Source organism: Culex pipiens, chromosome 2 (assembly GCF_016801865.2).
Source record: "Culex pipiens pallens isolate TS chromosome 2, TS_CPP_V2, whole genome shotgun sequence".
Lineage (NCBI taxonomy): Eukaryota > Metazoa > Arthropoda > Insecta > Diptera > Culicidae > Culex > Culex pipiens.
The window spans coordinates 63,000,952-63,022,580 of NC_068938.1; the positions used below are offsets into that span (position 1 = coordinate 63,000,952).

General features: G+C 25.5%; 1 protein-coding gene across 1 annotated transcript in view; it reads right to left on the reverse strand.

Moving 5' to 3' along the window:
* The window catches only part of LOC120428792 (uncharacterized), a 244,909-nt gene that overhangs the window by 85,085 nt on the left and 138,195 nt on the right, over nt 1–21,629 (reverse strand). The window contains exons 6-7 of the mRNA XM_052707394.1: nt 2,278–2,448; nt 2,130–2,177 (exon numbers count right to left, since the gene is read on the reverse strand). Coding sequence (XP_052563354.1) covers nt 2,130–2,177; nt 2,278–2,448 — 219 coding nt within the window. The remainder of the gene's footprint in view (nt 1–2,129; nt 2,178–2,277; nt 2,449–21,629) is intronic.

A 21,629-nucleotide genomic window follows, 5' to 3' on the forward strand; every position in this document is an offset into this window, starting at 1 on the left:
AAACTTTAAAACTTTAAAACTTTAAAACTTTAAAACTTTAAAACTTTAAAACTTTAAAACTTTAAAACTTTAAAACTTTAAAACTTTAAAACTTTAAAACTTTAAAACTTTAAAACTTTAAAACTTTAAAACTTTAAAACTTTAAAACTTTAAAACTTTAAAACTTTAAAACTTTAAAACTTTAAAACTTTAAAACTTTAAAACTTTAAAACTTTAAAACTTTAAAACTTTAAAACTTTAAAACTTTAAAACTTTAAAACTTTAAAACTTTAAAACTTTAAAACTTTAAAACTTTAAAACTTTAAAACTTTAAATCTTTAAAACTTTAAAACTTTAAAACTTTAAAACTTTAAAACTTTAAAACTTTAAAACTTTAAAACTTTAAAACTTTAAAACTTTAAAACTTTAAAACTTTAAAACTTTAAAACTTTAAAACTATAAAACTATAAAACTTTAAAACTTTAAAACTTTAAAACTTTAAAACTTTAAAACTTTAAAACTTTAAAACTTTAAAACTTTAAAACTTTAAAACTTTAAAACTTTAAAACTTTAAAACTTTAAAACTTTAAAACTTTAAAACTTTAAAACTTTAAAACTTTAAAACTTTAAAACTTTAAAACTTTAAAACTTTAAAACTTTAAAACTTTAAAACTTTAAAACTATAATTATTACAAAAAATTTAAATTGAAAATGAAACTAAAATACCGTAAACCGGGTTGACTTTGATAGCTGGCGTGAGATTGATAGGTTGAAGTATTTGTAAATGAATTTAATACAAACGATATAGTACGGAAAAATACTGAACTTAGTAAATAAGGGTCCAAAGTACCTCAAGAAGTTTTGTAAAGTTTCGAAAGTTAGTTAACTTTAATAATAAAAATATTGATAAATAAGATTATTTCTACACTCTCATAGTGTCATGTTTTTCTCTATATAAATGAATACAAATCGGAAGACGAACTGCATTTTCGAGTTTTTTGGACAATCTTGCACTAAGAACAGTTAAAATAATTTTTTTATTTCGAGTTTTATGTGTTATTTTAAAATAATTAAAAAATCTGTAGATTTAAAGACATTTTCAGTAAAACAAGCTTCTGAGTTAACTTGGAAAACTTTTGAATCTTGCTATAATATTGATTTTGGTGGCACAAAAAAAAATATTTAAAAAAAATATTCAATGAATTTTAATCAAACTTTGAACTTTTCATTTACTTAAGAGGCAGTATTTGTAAATATTGCTCGGTTTGTTCTAGAGGTCGTATCGAGGTGCTCCGATTTGGATGAAACTTTCAGCGTTTTTTTGTCTATACATGAGATGAACTCATGCCAAATATGAGCCCTCTACGACAAAGGGAAGTGGGGTAAAACGGGCTTTGAAGTTTGAGGTCAAAAAAACATAAAAAAATCTAAAAATTGCTCGCATTTTCGTAAAACTTCATCAATTCCAGCTCTCTTAAATACATTCGAAAGGTCTTTTGAAGCACTTCAAAATGTGCCATAGACATCCAGGATTGGTTTAACTTTTTCTCATAGCTTTTGCAAATTACTGTTGAAAATTGATTTTTTTAAAGCCATAATATCTTTTTGCAACAGCCTCCAACACCCGTACTCCCATAGGTCAAAAGATAGGTAATTTCATGGACTATAAGCCTATGGTATTAACTTTTTGGCCAATCGCAGTTTTTCTCATAGTTTTTCGATTTTTCTAGAACAAACATTTTAGAATGTTAGTTTTTGCCCTGTAGGCCAAGAAGACGGCACTTTTTGGTCTCAATTTTGTCATATTCGGAATCCTCGGAAATTTTCACGTAAGTTAGAAGTATTGGACCTGTTACACATTGGTGAAAAACTCGCTCTTAACCTCAAATTTATATAAATTTAAGGGAAAGTTTTTGAACATAGTCAAACAAAAATTTATTTGTTTTTTTTTGGCAAACGAAGCATTAGAAATAAATTAACAAAGAGCAATTTTGACGTTATTAATTCAATTTGCAAACATGTAGCCTTATTTTGGCTGTAAAATTGCATACACTTGGCTGAAAAATTGCTTACATTTTATAAATAAGAAACATCTTTGCAATGTTTTTTTTGTAATGAGTAGATATGTTTTTTTTTAATTTGATACTCACCAAAATTATTATCCTCGAATCCATTTGGAGTGATGATTTGTGTGTCTTCTAACGATTTTTGAAAAGCATGAAAATAAACCAGACAAACAGAACAAATTCAAACGTTAATTGCTATCAATCACCAACTCCCCTGCCAACTCCACATTACCTGGACAAGTGACACAATCGGCCGTTTTCTGCTGGTTCGGCCCAACGCATGGTGCTCCTCCGTACAGCGGAATCGGGTCGCTGCAGGTCCTCGTCCGCTTCCGTCCCTGGGCCGGTTTGCCCGGGCAGCGACACTCCAACCAGGCACTCCACTGGCTCCAGCCTCCATTAACTGCAAATTGAACAAACGAAAGTCATCGGTTAATTTGGCATTCGTGGGTAATTGGCCGTTCCGGGACTGGGCCCAGAATCAAGATGGATTGTGTAATTTCTGAACAAAAAGCAGATCTCAACCGCCCGGCTGGAATTGGGTCATTGGTGTTGGCCAAATCAATCATGTCGTAACTTTGCCTTTTTTCACTCTTTTTCCTTGCCCGAATGTCGTCCCAATCTGGAGATTCGTACACTGTGAATTGCGAGGGTGTTGAACACGGGTAGATAATTAGAAGGTGTGAATCGTGCGGCCCAAACCGTGCAATCTTCCCTGACGGACGACTGACTTGAGGGTTACGACCAATACAACCGGTTTTACGACTGGGCACGATTTGGCATACAGCACCAGGGTGGTCCTGAAGGTAAAATCGAAAATACACGAAAAAGTTTAAAACACTGTCTATAGTGAGAACTTTAGCAATACCAAATTATGGTAAAGTAAAATGTGTACCCACCCTATCCTCGGACTTGAGTATTCCGTGCAAAATCGGACTTGGACTTGGGGGGTGGGCTCCATCCGAATCGACTCAATTCATTGTTGAGCCACGTGAGACCCTGAGCCATCAGTCAGAGTCGGCGTCAGCATCACTGGCAGTTACCTAATAAAATCGCAACCACTAAATTAACATCCACCTCCAAAGCGGGGAGTCGGAGCGTCTAGTTTACCCCCCTGAAGCATTGTACCACACCGTCGTCGTTTGAACAGATATAAAAGCGGTCAGGAACAAGACGGAGTCTGGGGTCTGGGTTGCCGATAATTGAATTAATCTTATGGTCTTGTTGCCCCGCCGGCGGCGGTCATATGCGAGGAGGAGGGACTTTAACTATATAGTTGGTGTGTAGTTTCTGTACGGGTGCAGCAGATTAGATAGGTGCACTACGGGTACGGGTAAGATGGAGTTGTTAAAGTGATTCGTATGAGATAACTTGAGATTGGGACGTGGAACAAGGTAGCTGGTTGAAAAGTGAGACTTTAAGCAAAATATCTAATGATATTGGATATTGATGCACTCGAACTGAAATCCAGTGACATTCAGTATTGACCAAGCTACATTTCTGCCAACCAGTGACGGTGTCATACTTGCAGGAGATTGTAGCGCGTTTTTTTTAGATTTATATTTTTTGCTTTAGATGAGACTTTGCATCGATTTCATAAGTCCAAATAAGCCGTTTGAGTGTTTGAAATTCTGTATCATGAAAAGACATTTTCTGATCAATTTGTTATATTCCGCAAAGTTTTAGGTTATAACTAGGATATTTCAGAAAAAAATAGTACGCAGACAAATACTACTGAATTGATTAAAAATGAATTTTGATAAGTTTAAGAGCACCAAAAGTGCCAACTTTTTGGCATGACTAACGTTGTTTTTGTTGGTTGGCATCCCTGTTGGCAAGAGATCAGCATTTTTCAGTGCCAGGTATTTTCTAATTTGACGTTTGTTTCGCGTGGCATCTGATATTTTCTTTTCATTCGTTTTTTACCGTCCAATCGCTCAAGTCGCAAATAAACATCGCTCTGCGCTCAAGCTACAAAACGCCTGCTGTGGTGGCAATAGTTTTTTACAAAAATAAAAACATATTTTTGAAAAGTTACAAAAAAATACAACAAATTTCCAAAAAATTGCAATGTTTAAGTTCCTTTGTGAAATTTTGCTAAAGCATTACATGAAGTTTTAAAGAGTAAAAAAGGTAAAATTCATATTTCTGAAAATTCAAATGGCAATCACTTTTCAATCGACCATATCTTGGACACTACTGATAAAATATGTTATTAACATTTGAGAAATTTTCTTATCCTTCTGAAAAAAATATATGTTCAGAAAAGAATGACAACTAGTGTTATTCACCGTTCATTTCATTTCATTTCATCACTAGTTCATTTTACCGGGATTTTTCCAGAACTGGGCATTCCCAAATCACTGGAATTTTTATTTTTTGTCCCGGGAATTCCCGAAATTGGAAAAAATAGTGAAATTTTGGTCTGGAATCTCTGATTTTGTTGTGGAAATAGATGAACAGCTGTATACTTAGTAATCGGATAACAGTAACAGAACATAATAATTAGTACACCGATTTTCAAATGTATTGCTCTTAAATCTTCTGTACCTATTAAGACTGTAGTCCCGATTTTCCCCAGTTGGCGGTAGTTACTTAAAGATAATTTGTAAAGTTTGGAAAAGCAGGATAGTCTAATTTAGTTTAAAACTTATCTAATATTTTGCATTGACTGTTTTTCTTTGTTTTTTTTTTGAAATTATAAAATAAATTTTTGAAGCTTTTTTAAGTTATTTCAAACAAAAATATTATTAGGTACATATTTATAAGAGACTTATTTAATTTGAATCACATTGGATTAGAAATTGAGGTACAATCCAAATTAAAAATAAAACAACAATGAACAAAAAAATTTTCAAGCTATCTAAAAACTACAATCCTTGTTTAGTTTGAAGTTTAGGTTATCACCAATTAATAGTATTCAGCTGATTATAAGATAAACTTAACAAATAAAATGAAAACATAGATTTTATGTTTTTTTTTTCAAACCCGGGAAATTTGGAAGCCCTAATGACAACTTACTTTTCAAGAAAGTTTTCGCCATTTTGAAATGTTAGTCTTGATTTTGAAAATCAGTACATAAATTCAAGTAGTAAGAGAAAAAATCATAAATGTTTCTAATTTGTATATTGAAAATTTAATCAATGGAATCCTTAAAATTTCATTAAAAAAATATTTTTGGAAGTTGTACTTAGTTTTTTTTTTGTAATACATTGTTGTAATTAAAATGTTCACTTCAAAACTTTTTGATGGCGATCTTTTTTTTTTGTTTCAAAGAGTTAATTATTTTTCTAAAATTGTCTAATCAACTTAGAACAATTAAAAATTTATTTTCCAACGTTGATAATCATTTTAAGCTTGTTTGGGCTAATTTGAAAAAAAATGGATTTGTTTGTGAAATTCCAAACGGCGTTCGGAACGACAGGACAGACAGAAGTTTTACTTCTCGATACAAGGTCTGATGATTTTTTGAACACTAATATCGAAAAGAAATATTTTTCAATAATAATTCGTTTTTTTTTTCTCAATCACAAAAAAATTTACACAAGTCGTTGCAAAACTTGTTTTTTATCAGCACTCCTCATATTTATCCATTTTGGTGAACCTCGTTTAATGAATGTACGACTCGTGCTATTCTTTTTGCAACTTGTTGTATAAACTATTACTTTCATTTAAATGTTGAAACTATGGCATGTAATTGATTTTTTTATTTTATTATTTTCATTTTTGTGACATGAACTTCAAAAAATATTTACAACGACCTAAATTTGTCAAAATAAAAACGTGCGCGTGCTTTATACTACATAAACTAGCACTTTTTGACGCTTAAAACATACCGTAAACTGGGGTGACTTTGATAGCCCGGGGTGACTTTGATAGTTTTTTCAAATGTCCGACAATTGATATCTAAACTTTTTTGAGAATTTTGAGCATGTAAGCATTAAGGGATAGCTTGTTATCGAACATATATGCAAAAATTTGACTGTTACATTGGATGTATCAAAATTAGTGGCCAAATCAAATTTCTATCAATTTCAACCCGGGCTATCAAAGTCACCCCAGTTTACGGTATCAATAAATGAAATGAATATTAGTCAAAGTGGGTCCAAATCCTGTTTTGTGATAAAAGATTTTATAAAAAAAATTATTAGGCCGTTACAAATATTTTTCAAAATTTATATCACCACCCCTTCAAAATCGGTCCAAAAAATCAGAGGGCAAAACATATTTAAAAAAAATAATAATTTTAATGAATATAGAAGTCTGATCAAATATCAATTTAGAATGCGTTTTTCTGCGTTTAAAATCATATTTAGCATGTCTGAGATCGACCATAAATATTTTGATTTTTTGTGATAACTTGAAAACTAATGATTGCAAAACAACTTGGCAATAGTAAAATGCATGTTAAAACACTTTTTTCATTCAAATATTAATCCATGGCCTGTAATTTTATTTTTATTTTTTTTGCCTCCAGAGGTTTTCCTGTTTCCTATATAACTTTTCCAAAGATACCAAATCGATCAGAAAATCATTATTCAAGATTTTCATAAAACTTTTGAATCATCATCACCCAAGTTTGTATGGGTGTAAAATGGACAAGTTGTAATGATGTAAAATTGTTTATTTAGATATTATCAATCGATATAAAAAATTTCATTTAACTCGAAATTTACAATAAAAAGAGAAAAATCCTCTGAGCAATTATTGCTCATTATTGATTTTTGTTTCAAAGAATCTTGGAGTTGTCGTCCAACATCTGCCCCAAGCTTTTTCCCTCAGGGCAGAAACCTGCGACTTCGATCGTCTAATGAAAATATATCCACTAATTTATTCCGATTTAAACGCCAATTAATACGTGGCAACAGCAGCTGCTGGGGCGGCAGCAGTCATTGGTGGCCACCAAAGGCCACCACCGTCACTGCATTGCAGCAGCAGCTAAAAGGCAAAAAGCATTCGAAGCAAACAAAATAATTTAAATATTGATTAAAATGCAGATTAGTTCAGCGATTCGCGCCCACCTCCTTCTCGTTTGCGCGCGCAAACTTTGGAAAGTCGCCGATGAATCCTCGTTTTTTTTTCGCTACCTCGCGATTCAATCTCTTAATCTTTCCCTCGGGAATCGCGACGACCCGCTTTTTCGAGCTACTTATTTCTGCTTCCTTTTTTAGCGCGAACAACTATTTTTGCATCTCATTCAGCGAGAGGAAAAAAAGAACCGATAGCATCATCTGTTGCCATCCTGTCTCTTGCTACTTATCGTGAACTTTTCACTGGAAATGCGAGAGGATAATCCTTCGCCGATCGTTCTGCTCAGTGAACCGCAAACGTCTCAATAAGATGCGATGCGCTCGCGAAAGTTCAGCAAAAGAAAATATCACCGGCGATCAGCGGAGCGAAAAGCTTAATTCCCTCGTTACTTCTTCCTGGTTTTTCGCTTCTTTTCCTCGTGCCAACTTGTCGAATCGCGCCAAAAGGTGCCAATAATAAATAAATTAATGCACTTCTGCCTCTCCTTTCGATGGTTGCCGCAAAATGCAAATGCACGGTAGCTGCACAAGACTCCGCTACTGCACTGCACCGCAATGAGTTGCAGATGCATCGCGATGGCCACTAATGGGGTTGCCCTTGCTACTGCATCTGCTGGTGCCACTGCAGTCTTCTTTTGTGTGGTGGAATTTTTGGGAAGGAATTAAGATGAGGGAATTGGGTTAAAAGAGGGGTATATCTTCTACAATTACAAATTAATTAGTTTGAAACAACTTTTGAAACACGCTAATAATTGCAACAAATTTACAAAATCTGCTCTAGAATCTAGAATTTTGCAAAATAAACAATTTTGTTTTTTTTCTGATTTAAATGAAACATATTCCTGTATTCCTGTATCATATGAACCTTTTTTGCGTCATTAGTTTTTCCATAAAAAGCTCCATACACTTTCAGGGGTTGATCATACAAAATGTTCATGTGACTAGAAGTAATTATGTTTCTGAGAATTGATTTTTTGATAGATTTGGAGTCTTCACAAAAAATAGGTGCCCAAGTAAAAAACTGATTTTTTTTTATCAATAAAAGTTGAAATCCCAAAAAAACTATTTTTTGTGGATTAAAAACACCATATTGTAAGCTAGAGTTGGTTGGTTGGATGGTTTAAAATCTGATGCCGAGATGTGAATTTTTGAAAAACTGTGATTTTATATAATTTAAAATATTATCAAACATATTTGGAATCGAAAATGACATCACACATTTTTTGATAAAGATCACGTATACAAGTTTATGTTTGCAATTTAAAAATATCTTAATTGGGTAAACAACCGTTTCAAAAAATATGTCCGAAATCTGAGAAAATTTCATATAATTTTTACTTTTCGAGTTTGTTGATCGGAGATCTGGTTGCAGAGATACAGTCTCTTAAAGTTTAGATGTTGTGAAAAGTGAGTTTGTCTGATTTGCCCTCATTTTTAACTCGTGATATATTGAAAACTATTGGTTTCATATGACCAATAAATGTTTTGTAAAGTTTTTTGCTCGTTTCTAGATAAATAAATAAATATCAAATAACAAAGTTTATTTTTTGAATGGTCGGAAATCCTTTATAAGGCAAATTTTTAATGTTAGGCAAGATTTTGCAACCTCACAATGAGACCAATGGAAATTTTTCTGAAGTCCCCCCCATTCAATATTTCGTAAAAAAATTGTGGTAGAAATTTTTTATTTATGAATATTTTAATTTTAATTAAAAACTTGTAACATGTATTTTAAACTAGTTTTGTAACCTTTTTAAATCAAAAAAAGGCACTTTAAGCTTTTTACAAATTTTGAATTTTTAGACCACAGATCGGAAAAAAAACTTGAAACATTTTTGCAAATAAGTGAAAGTTGCATAATTGTAATTATGTAGAAAGCTGTATCACAAATCTTTCTTATTTTCTAGAATCAATACTTTTGCGTTCCTGATCTTTTGAGAAGGTCTTAAAAAAAATAGGAATTTACAAAATATAATTTACATTCCCTTTTCTTTAAAAAAAACTTAAAAAAAAATCGCAGTTTCTCGATTGACTTTCTTCAACTATGTTTAAATCCATTTATTTTATTTTATATAAATTCAATTTTGTCCATTAATGTTTTGAACATATTAACGGTTGAATACCACAGTGAAAAAACACAAATATCATAAAAGCTTCAAAAAGAGCAAGTTATGTTTAAAACGCTAAAATAAACAAAAAAAAAAAATGTACTATTTTTGAATTCAATAAAAATTGATGCATTTAGTATTTAGCTCCCTCTTTTTCTGGATAATTTTGAAGTCCACTTTTCTCACTTTGGTATCATTTGATGATTTCGAAAATAAAATTTGTTTTTTTTTATTTGATACATTTTACATGCTTCAATTTGGTATTAGCATTCATTTATTTTTAAATGTTGTAACAATTATATTTAAATTTTGTGATTCTTTCTAATATTTGAGTTCAATTCAAGAGTTTGAAAACAGTAAAAATTTACACTTATTACATTTGTCTATACAATATATGCTAAATTTGTTATATTTATGCATTGATTTAATAAAATCCTGGAATTTCATGGAAATTGTGGAAATTTGCGATTTTGGCAAAATCGTGAAAATTTACTAATCCTAATTACCACATATCAAGCGATTAAAGCAACAATAAAAAATGCATCGATAGAAAAGTTTCTTTAAATCAAATTATTAGAACAAAGATAATACTTGAATCAATTTTAGAATTAAAATTTAGATAATTGAATTAGAGGTGGGCAAAACCGCTCTTATTTAGGAATCGCTCATTTTCGTTCGCTCATTTAAAAGAGCCGCTTTTTTGAACGGCTCTTTCGCTCTTTTTCAAAATATGGACGAAAAGGATATTTTTAAGAATGTATTATTTTTAAAGCTATTGCACATTGGAATTATATAAATTATTTGGCGATCTCTATGTCAACATTTCTACTTGAACCTAAACGTTCGAATGATTGAATGGCATCCAAACTTAAATCGAGGAGACTGTGGAGAAATTGCTATTTATTTGAAAATTACGTTTATTTCTGCCAAAATTAAACTAAAATTTGGCAGATATTTTATTTAAAGAAAATATTCTGTTAACTCTTTTTTACATTCTGATTTGATCAATAAAGTCTGTAAACGCTGAAGTTTATTTGGGCAAAAGGATTTATTGTTTCCAAAATCTCTCAGCTATTAAGTAGATTTTTGATAATAATAAAAGCAATTTAAAATACTCAAATTTGTATTCAAGTTATACTTTAATGTACGATCAGTACAAAGAAAAGTTACTTCGTTTTTTTTTATAAAATCATTATCTTTGGAATTTTAAAAAATAAGGAAACCGAAAGTATGAGCTTGAAAACTATTAATTGGTTTCAAATATGAACATCAATGTTATTGAGAGTCTTTCAATATATATAGATGATAAAGTTGCTATAGACAAGACACCCCAATGAAATTTTTCCAATTCAGCTCTGAAAATGTCGGGAAATAGCCGTTTTTATTATAAAGTGCTTGAAAAACACCAAGTACACCAAGGGGATACTGGGATTATTTTTTATTAGCATTAAAATATTTGAAATTGTATTTTCAACTCTCAAAAACAAATTTAACACTAAAATATTTTGGAAATTTAATAAATTATGTTCAGAACCAGTTTAAACATGATTCCTTCTTGGAACGGATCTTTCAAAAGACCGGAGCTTAAAAAAGAACCGCGGTTCTTTTTTTGTGATCCATGGTTCGTTCGCTCTTTTTAATGAACCGGCTCTTTGAGCGGCTCGCTCTTTTTTTGCCCACCTCTAAATTGAATAAAAAATGTAAAAAAAAGTTTTCTCGAAAGAATCCCACCCAACTCCATCTAGCCCACTCCTCACAAGCCAATGCCAATGGCAAACCAGCAGTTCTCTACGGTGAACGCCAAGAATTGCCAATAACATGCGAATCAGATTATGGAAATTGTGGGATTAAATTTGAGCGTGGGATTGTTTTGCCACCGCTTTTCCGCGCCAGAGCACCCCCCGAATTACGCGGCCTTTCGCGGAACCAAACTGCGTTCACAACTCCGATCGAAGACCACCCAGAAGGATGCACTTCTGGTACGACGATGACGACGGTTTCTGACGGTTGAGGTGATTAAGCCGACAGCCGGCGTGTCAAACATGTCACAAAATTGAACAGATTATGGCACCTTTACTGAAATGGTTGATTCTGTTGAATTGTCGTATTGTTTCAAGGTGAATTGCATTCGTTTTTTTCTTGTAATTTTCCATTACAAACATTAATCCCTTTCACGGCCATTTATCACGACGAGCTGCAAATGATTTAACGTTTCCGGCAACACTGTACGCCGGGTTCGATTTTTGACTTTTGACATTTCTCTCTTGGCATTGTTTCCACCAAATTGGCGGCATTTCACGCAATGATTTACGGTAATTGTTTTTCTCTGACTTTCCAAAAGGCAGTCGTGAACATGAGCGCTGCGAAGTGGGGGAAGGAAGGTTTTGCGAAATCAATTTCCAATTTTGGCGCCCCAAGGGCAGTTGGCACCACTGCCACTTCCACACGTACCGCACACCACACGTGTTAATTCGCTTCATCAACAGCATCCGTCAACGGTTATTGTGTGAGAAAAATTGCAGTTCCCGATTGTGCAGAGATGTCAAATTTGACGTTTGGTTTGCCATAATGGTGGCTGCTATAATTTTTTAATCTTGTTTTTCTGCATTCAGCTTATCTAATATCTGGATAATTTGCGACTTGTACTAACTTGTACTTAATGTTGTAACTTTTGAGCACTATGGAAACAGTGTGCAACACTGGTGTAATCTGGCCCCAGGCCAAACAGTGTCAACATCCAGACCCGTTCCACACTGCATTGATTCCCTCGCTCACCCCCTTAGTCCGCCCCTGACAGCGCCTATCCGAGGCCAATTGTTATTCGGTGCCATAATGACAGCTGGCTGGTGCAAATTTCGCCATAACAATCGATCGGCCGCCGCGCCATTATGGCCGCACATTGACGACGCCGCGCAACAATGTGCCGCCGGATATTGTGCCGTGTCGTAGAGTCAGTGGCTTCTCGGGAACACCTTCCGCGCGAGGTTCCGGACCAGGTTCGTTCGTCATTCAAGAAACAACGGGCCGATCGATTGCAATTGTAAGGGGCAGATTATATGGCAGCTATTCAACGTTCATGTTAAGTGTGGAGTTTCACTTTTGCTCGGGGCACTATTTCGGCACTGGTGAATTGATTCGTGAGTGTCTTGTTACTGCGAGAGCAGAAACTGAACTGGGAATGGATTAATAAATTGATTCATAGCTTTCAGTAATTAACTTATAAATTTCCAGGTTTCTTTAAAATTGTGGAACAAAACCTTAGATCCTTCATACTGTATACAAGACAAATAAAAGGCAGGAAAACATTATATAAAGTGGACTTTTAGTTGGATTAATTCTCATGATTTCTTCCATTTCTTGATTTGGATGCAATCTAGGCAATTTTATCTCTATGTTTGATTTAATCGTTTTTCAAAATCAAAATCAAAATCAAAATCAAAATCAAAATCAAAATCAAAATCAAAATCAAAATCAAAATCAAAATCAAAATCAAAATCAAAATCAAAATCAAAATCAAAATCAAAATCAAAATCAAAATCAAAATCAAAATCAAAATCAAAATCAAAATCAAAATCAAAATCAAAATCAAAATCAAAATCAAAATCAAAATCAAAATCAAAATCAAAATCAAAATCAAAATCAAAATCAAAATCAAAATCAAAATCAAAATCAAAATCAAAATCAAAATCAAAATCAAAATCAAACTCAAACTCAAACTCAAACTCAAAATCAAAATCAAAATCAAAATCAAAATCAAAATCAAAATCAAAATCAAAATCAAAATCAAAATCAAAATCAAAATCAAAATCAAAATCAAAATCAAAATCAAAATCAAAATCAAAATCAAAATCAAAATCAAAATCAAAATCAAAATCAAAATCAAAATCAAAATCAAAATCAAAATCAAAATCAAAATCAAAATCAAAATCAAAATCAAAATCAAAATCAAAATCAAAATCAAAATCAAATCAAAATCAAAATCAAAATCAAAATCAAAATCAAAATCAAAATCAAAATCAAAATCAAAATCAAAATCAAAATCAAAATCAAAATCAAAATCAAAATCAAAATCAAAATCAAAATCAAAATCAAAATCAAAATCAAAATCAAAATCAAAATCAAAATCAAAATCAAAATCAAAATCAAAATCAAAATCAAAATCAAAATCAAAATCAAAATCAAAATCAAAATCAAAATCAAAATCAAAATCAAAATCAAAATCAAAATCAAAATCAAAATCAAAATCAAAATCAAAATCAAAAACAAAATCAAAATCAAAATCAAAATCAAAATCAAAATCAAAATCAAAATCAAAATCAAAATCAAAATCAAAATCAAAATCAAAATCAAAATCAAAATCAAAATCAAAATCAAAATCAAAATCAAAATCAAAATCAAAATCAAAATCAAAATCAAAATCACAATTAATTCGATATCTTTGTTGTATTTGTAAAAAAAAACCCTTATTTTTTATTCAACGATATCTTTGCAACATGTTGACTCATTTTCTATGTCCAAATTGAAACTTTGTAATTTTTTCATCGTCCTAAATAAAAATATTTCAACAAGTTTGAAAAATTGAAATAAATTATTTCTTCTTTTGTAAGTTGGAACTGGGAGACTCTGCAAATATTTTTTTTGATAATATTTTTTTACAAATGAATACTTTCAAAATAAGAACTTATTGGACTATTTAAAATAGTATTTTTTGGAGAATGATAATGCTGAACACAAAATCAGTTTAAATTAAATTAACTTCGGTTTTTTTTCGAATGGTTCTCGATATTTTCAACTTTCAGTACTTTTCAAAAAGTATAAATTAAATAAAATTAAAACGAAGATGATAAATGTTTTTGGTAACCGAGTTTTGGTAACAAAAAGCGTGATAAACAAACAACATTTTTATTTTTTTTAAACCATTTATCCCGAAAAGTCCAACTCATATCCTTAAACTTTGCCGAAGTTTTGAATAAATTAGAAAATTTCTTTTCAATGCAATAATTTTCAAACTTTTCCAAGCACTTTTGTTTAATTATTCAAAGTTACCAAATTACAGAATAAATATTGTGAAAAAAGTAACAAGCCAGAGAATTATTTAAAAAGAAAAAAAAAAATAATTGAATTCTTAAAAATATTTTAAAACGCTAATCTCAAAAAAAACCAAATTTTTCGCTCTACAGCATTGCCTTGGCGTTCTCGATTGCGAGATTCCTACTCGAAACTAGGTGTTCGAAGGCTTGATTGTTGAGGCAATTGCAAACCTCTTTTTACACCTTAGCTTCCATCCACCCCGGGATTCGAACTGACGACCTTTGGATTGTTAGTCCAACTGCCTACCAGCGACTTCACCGAGGCAGGACCCAGGGTGACGACTCCTACACCTGGACTGAGCTAACGACCTAACCTCTAGGTTAGACCGGGACCATCATTTACTTCCCTGTCCGACGGAAGGCGTGATCAGACAAATCTCGTCTCGAAATTTGCCACCGGGACCTTCTGGGATCGAACCCAGGCCGACTGGGTGAGAGGCAACCACGCTTGCCCCTACACCACGGTCCCGGCCCGCTAATCGCTAATCTATATATATATACACGGATAGAAATCCTGTCCGAAAAACCGTCAACAAATTGTTTTAAAATCGATAACATCGATTGTTTTCGATTTCGTTTACAATGTTTTCAAAAATGAAAACATTTTCATCGATTTCGAAAACTTTTGTGTTCGAAAACGCAACTTTTTCCGTCACACTTTTGCGAAGCGTAACTACTGTCAAAACGCAGCCTAATTTAAGACGTCAACCAAGCTCTCGTGACAGTTTGTTTATACAATGTTTTTTTTTAGTGTTCGGGTGAAGTAACCGGAGAGCCAAAGAATTTCCCGGTGGCCAGATATTAACTGGTTCCGTTTCGACGGTGTTTTTAAGATGAAGTGTAGTGTGAAGTGTAGTCTGTGCTAAATAAAAGCAACAACAATTGCTGCCCAGTGTCTAGCTGCAAACTCCGCCAACTAAGTCTAGCTGCAAACTCCGCCAACTAAGTCGTTCCGGCCAACCGAGTCGAGCTTAAAAGTTCTAAAAATTCTGCTTTCGGAAGTGGAGAAATCACCTGTCCGGGAGAAGTGAAAGGTCGATCCGCACCGCCAGCGTCGATTCTTCTCGAGAAGGCGGACAGCGGAATGATTGCATCGCCGGAACCTGCTCCACGGCCAGCGAGGAAGAAGATGTTGTCAAGGGAAGAAATCATCAGCCGCAGCTGGTGGTGCGGATCGATCTTTAACTTCTCGCGGACAGGTGATTTCTCCTCCTCCTCCTCCTCCTCCTCCTCCTCCTCCTCCTCCTCCTCCTCCTTCTTCTCTTCCAGGGCTACCGAGAGGAAGATGTTGTCCAGCGGGAGGAGTCATCAACGTTGATACCCTCAAAAGCTTGGTAAGATTTGAATAAACAATTTTCACCAAAACTCGTAATCGATCGATCTAATCGACCTTCTTCCCTCCACAGGCTGCGACGCCGTCCTCTTCCAGATCTGCAGCCACCTCAAATTGGACCACGACGACCGAACTTGAGCTCCGTCGGCATCCTGGAGCCGATCGCGGTCAAGCTTCGGTCGTGCAGAAGGCGCTGAATCACTCACACACTACATTACACTCTACCACCACAAAACTGTAATCTAACATTCTTTAATTCTACAATTCTAATTTAAAAAATTCTAAAAATCTAAATTTCTAAATGTTTTAAACACTCAAGACCTTCACCCCTTCCCGCCCAGAGCAAAATCGAGATGTTTTACGTTTTTATTTGTTACTCGTAAATGAATGGAATGGAATGAAATTTAAATGGTGATAAGTTAACATTCTTTATAAACTAATGCAGGTTGAACCAGGTTGACCAAATGCATGGTTACAGATAAATTTAATTTTGAAGACGAAAATTTGTGGTGCTCTCGAGTAACCATGGGCGTGAGAGGGATAAATTCTAAAATTCTAGGATTTTTAAGTAAAATTTGAAATTCTTAAATTGTAAATGTCTAAATAGATTATAAAATTCCAAATTCTTAAGTTCTTAAATTCTAAAATTCTCATATTCTAAAATTCTGAAATTTCAAATTTATTAAATTCAAAATTCTAAAATTCTATAATTCAAAAAAATCTTAGATTCTAAAATTCTTAAATTTTAAAATTATTCAATTCTAAAATTCTTAAATTTCAAATATATTAAATTCAAAAATTCCAAATTCTACAATTCTAAAATACAGAATTATAAGATGCTAAAATTCTGAAATTTCAAATTTATTAAATTCAAAAATTCTACAATTAAAAAATTCAAAATTCTTGGATTCAAAAATTCTGAAATTTCACTTTAATTTATTTCAAAAATTCTAAAATTCTAAAATTTTAAAATTCTAAAATTCTAAAATTCTAATTTTCTAAAATTCTAAAATTCTAAAATTCTAAAATTCTAAAATTCTAAAATTCTAAAATTCTAAAATTATAAAATTCTAAAATTCTAAAATTCTAAAATTCTAAAATTCTAAAATTCTAAAATTCTAAAATTCTAAAATTCTAAAATTCTAAAATTCTAAAATTCTAAAATTCTAAAATTCTAAAATTCTAAAATTCTAAAATTCTAAAATTCTAAAATTCTAAAATTCTAAAATTCTAAAATTCTAAAATTCTAAAATTCTAAAATTCTAAAATTCTAAAATTCTAAAATTCTAAAATTCTAAAATTCTAAAATTCTAAAATTCTAAAATTCTGAAATTCTAAAATTCTAAAATTCTAAAATTCTAAAATTCTAAAATTCTAAAATTCTAAAATTCTAAAATTCTAAAATTCTAAAATTCTAAAATTCTAAAATTCTAAAATTCTAAAATTCTAAAATTCTAAAATTCTAAAATTCTAAAATTCTAAAATTCTAAAATTCTAAAATTCTAAAATTCTAAAATTCTAAAATTCTAAAATTATAAAATTATAAAATTATAAAATTATAAAATTATAAAATTATAAAATTATAAAATTATAAAATTATAAAATTCTAAAATTCTAAAATTCTAAAATTCTAAAATTCTAAAATTCTAAAATTCTAAAATTCTAAAATTCTAAAATTATAAAATTATAAAATTATAAAATTATAAAATTATAAAATTATAAAATTATAAAATTATAAAATTATAAAATTATAAAATTATAAAATTATAAAATTATAAAATTATAAAATTATAAAATTATAAAATTATAAAACTATAAAATTATAAAATTATAAAATTATAAAATTATAAAATTATAAAATTATAAAATTATAAAATTATAAAATTATAAAATTATAAAATTATAAAATTATAAAATTATAAAATTATAAAATTATAAAATTATAAAATTATAAAATTATAAAATTATAAAATTATAAAATTATAAAATTATAAAATTATAAAATTATAAAATTATCAAATTATAAAATTATAAAATTATAAAATTATAAAATTATAAAATTATAAAATTATAAAATTATAAAATTATAAAATTATAAAATTATAAAATTATAAAATTATAAAATTATAAAATTAAAAAATTATAAAATTATAAAATTATAAAATTATAAAATTATAAAATTATAAAATTATAAAATTATAAAATTATAAAATTATAAAATTATAAAATTATAAAATTATAAAATTATAAAATTATAAAATTATAAAATTATAAAATTATAAAATTATAAAATTATAAAATTATAAAATTATAAAATTATAAAATTATAAAATTATAAAATTATAAAATTATAAAATTATAAAATTATAAAATTATAAAATTATAAAATTATAAAATTATAAAATTATAAAATTATAAAATTATAAAATTATAAAATTATAAAATTATAAAATTATAAAATTATAAAATTATAAAATTATAAAATTATAAAATTATAAAATTATAAAATTATAAAATTATAAAATTATAAAATTATAAAATTATAAAATTATAAAATTATAAAATTATAAAATTATAAAATTATAAAATTATAAAATTATAAAATTATAAAATTATAAAATTATAAAATTATAAAATTATAAAATTATAAAATTATGAAATTATAAAATTCTAAAATTATAAAATTATAAAATTATAAAATTATAAAATTATAAAATTATAAAATTATCAAATTATAAAATTATAAAATTATAAAATTATAAAATTTTAAAATTATAAAATTATAAAATTATAAAATTATAAAATTATAAAATTATAAAATTATAAAATTATAAAATTATAAAATTATAAAATTATAAAATTATAAAATTATAAAATTATAAAATTATAAAATTATAAAATTATAAAATTATAAAATTATAAAATTATAAAATTATAAAATTATAAAATTATAAAATTATAAAATTATAAAATTATAAAATTATAAAATTATAAAATTATAAAATTATAAAATTATAAAATTATAAAATTATAAAATTATAAAATTATAAAATTATAAAATTATAAAATTATAAAATTATAAAATTATAAAATTATAAAATTATAAAATTATAAAATTATAAAATTATAAAATTATAAAATTATAAAATTATAAAATTATAAAATTATAAAATTATAAAATTATAAAATTATAAAATTATAAAATTATAAAATTATAAAATTATAAAATTATAAAATTATAAAATTATAAAATTATAAAATTATAAAATTATAAAATTATAAAATTATAAAATTATAAAATTATAAAATTATAAAATTATAAAATTATAAAATTATAAAATTATAAAATTATAAAATTATAAAATTATAAAATTATAAAATTATAAAATTATAAAATTATAAAATTATAAAATTATAAAATTATAAAATTATAAAATTATAAAATTATAAAATTATAAAATTATAAAATTATAAAATTATAAAATTATAAAATTATAAAATTATAAAATTATAAAATTATAAAATTATAAAATTATAAAATTATAAAATTATAAAATTATAAAATTATAAAATTATAAAATTATAAAATTATAAAATTATAAAATTATAAAATTATAAAATTATAAAATTATAAAATTATAAAATTATAAAATTATAAAATTATAAAATTATAAAATTATAAAATTATAAAATTATAAAATTATAAAATTATAAAATTATAAAATTATAAAATTATAAAATTATAAAATTATAAAATTATAAAATTATAAAATTATAAAATTATAAAATTATAAAATTATAAAATTATAAAATTATAAAATTATAAAATTATAAAATTATAAAATTATAAAATTATAAAATTATAAAATTATAAAATTATAAAATTATAAAATTATAAAATTATAAAATTATAAAATTATAAAATTATAAAATTATAAAATTATAAAATTATAAAATTATAAAATTATAAAATTATAAAATTATAAAATTATAAAATTATAAAATTATAAAATTATAAAATTATAAAATTATAAAATTATAAAATTATAAAATTATAAAATTATAAAATTATAAAATTATAAAATTATAAAATTATAAAATTATAAAATTATAAAATTATAAAATTATAAAATTATAAAATTATAAAATTATAAAATTATAAAATTATAAAATTATAAAATTATAAAATTATAAAATTATAAAATTATAAAATTATAAAATTATAAAATTATAAAATTATAAAATTATAAAATTATAAAATTATAAAATTATAAAATTATAAAATTATAAAATTATAAAATTATAAAATTATAAAATTATAAAATTATAAAATTATAAAATTATAAAATTATAAAATTATAAAATTATAAAATTATAAAATTATAAAATTATAAAATTATAAAATTATAAAATTATAAAATTATAAAATTATAAAATTATAAAATTATAAAATTATAAAATTATATAATTATAAAATTATAAAATTATAAAATTATATAATTATAAAATTATAAAATTATAAAATTATAAAATTATAAAATTATAAAATTATAAAATTATAAAATTATAAAATTATAAAATTATAAAATTATAAAATTATAAAATTATAAAATTATAAAATTATAAAATTATAAAATTATAAAATTATAAAATTATAAAATTATAAAATTATAAAATTATAAAATTATAAAATTATAAAATTATAAAATTATAAAATTATAAAATTATAAAATTATAAAATTATAAAAATATAAAATTATAAAATTATAAAATTATAAAATTATAAAATTATAAAATTATAAAATTATAAAATTATAAAATTATAAAATTATAAAATTATAAAATTATAAAATTATAAAATTATAAAATTATAAAATTATAAAATTATAAAATTATAAAATTATAAAATTATAAAATTATAAAATTATAAAATTATAAAATTATAAAATTATAAAATTATAAAATTATAAAATTATAAAATTATAAAATTATAAAATTATAAAATTATAAAATTATAAAATTATAAAATTATAAAATTATAAAATTATAAAATTATAAAATTATAAAATTATAAAATTATAAAATTATAAAATTATAAAATTATAAAATTATAAAATTATAAAATTATAAAATTATAAAATTATAAAATTATAAAATTATAAAATTATAAAATTATAAAATTATAAAATTATAAAATTATAAAATTATAAAATTATAAAATTATAAAATTATAAAATAAAAAAATTATAAAATTATAAAATTATAAAATTATAAAATTATAAAATTATAAAATTATAAAATTATAAAATTATAAAATTATAAAATTATAAAATTATAAAATTATAAAATTATAAAATTATAAAATTATAAAATTATAAAATTATAAAATTATAAAATTATAAAATTATAAAATTATAAAATTATAAAATTATAAAATTATAAAATTATAAAATTATAAAATTATAAAATTATAAAATTATAAAATTATAAAATTATAAAATTATAAAATAATAAAATTATAAAATTATAAAATTATAAAATTATAAAATTATAAAATTATAAAATTATAAAATTATAAAATTATAAAATTATAAAATTATAAAATTATAAAATTATAAAATTATAAAATTATAAAATTATAAAATTATAAAATTATAAAATTATAAAATTATTAAATTATTAAATTATAAAATTATAAAATTATAAAATTATAAAATTATAAAATTATAAAATTATAAAATTATAAAATTATAAAATTCTAAAATTCTAAAATTCTAAAATTCTAAAATTCTAAAATTATAAAATTATAAAATTATAAAACTCTAAAATTCTAAAATTAAATTCCTAAATTCCTAAATTCCTAGATTCCTAAATTTTTAAATTCCTAAATTCCTAAATTTAAAAATTCAAAAATTCCTAAATTCCTTAATTTCTAAATTTCAAAATTCCAAAATTCCAAAATTTCAAAATTCCCAAATTTCCAAATTCCAAAATTTCAGAATTCCAAAATTCTAAAATTCCAA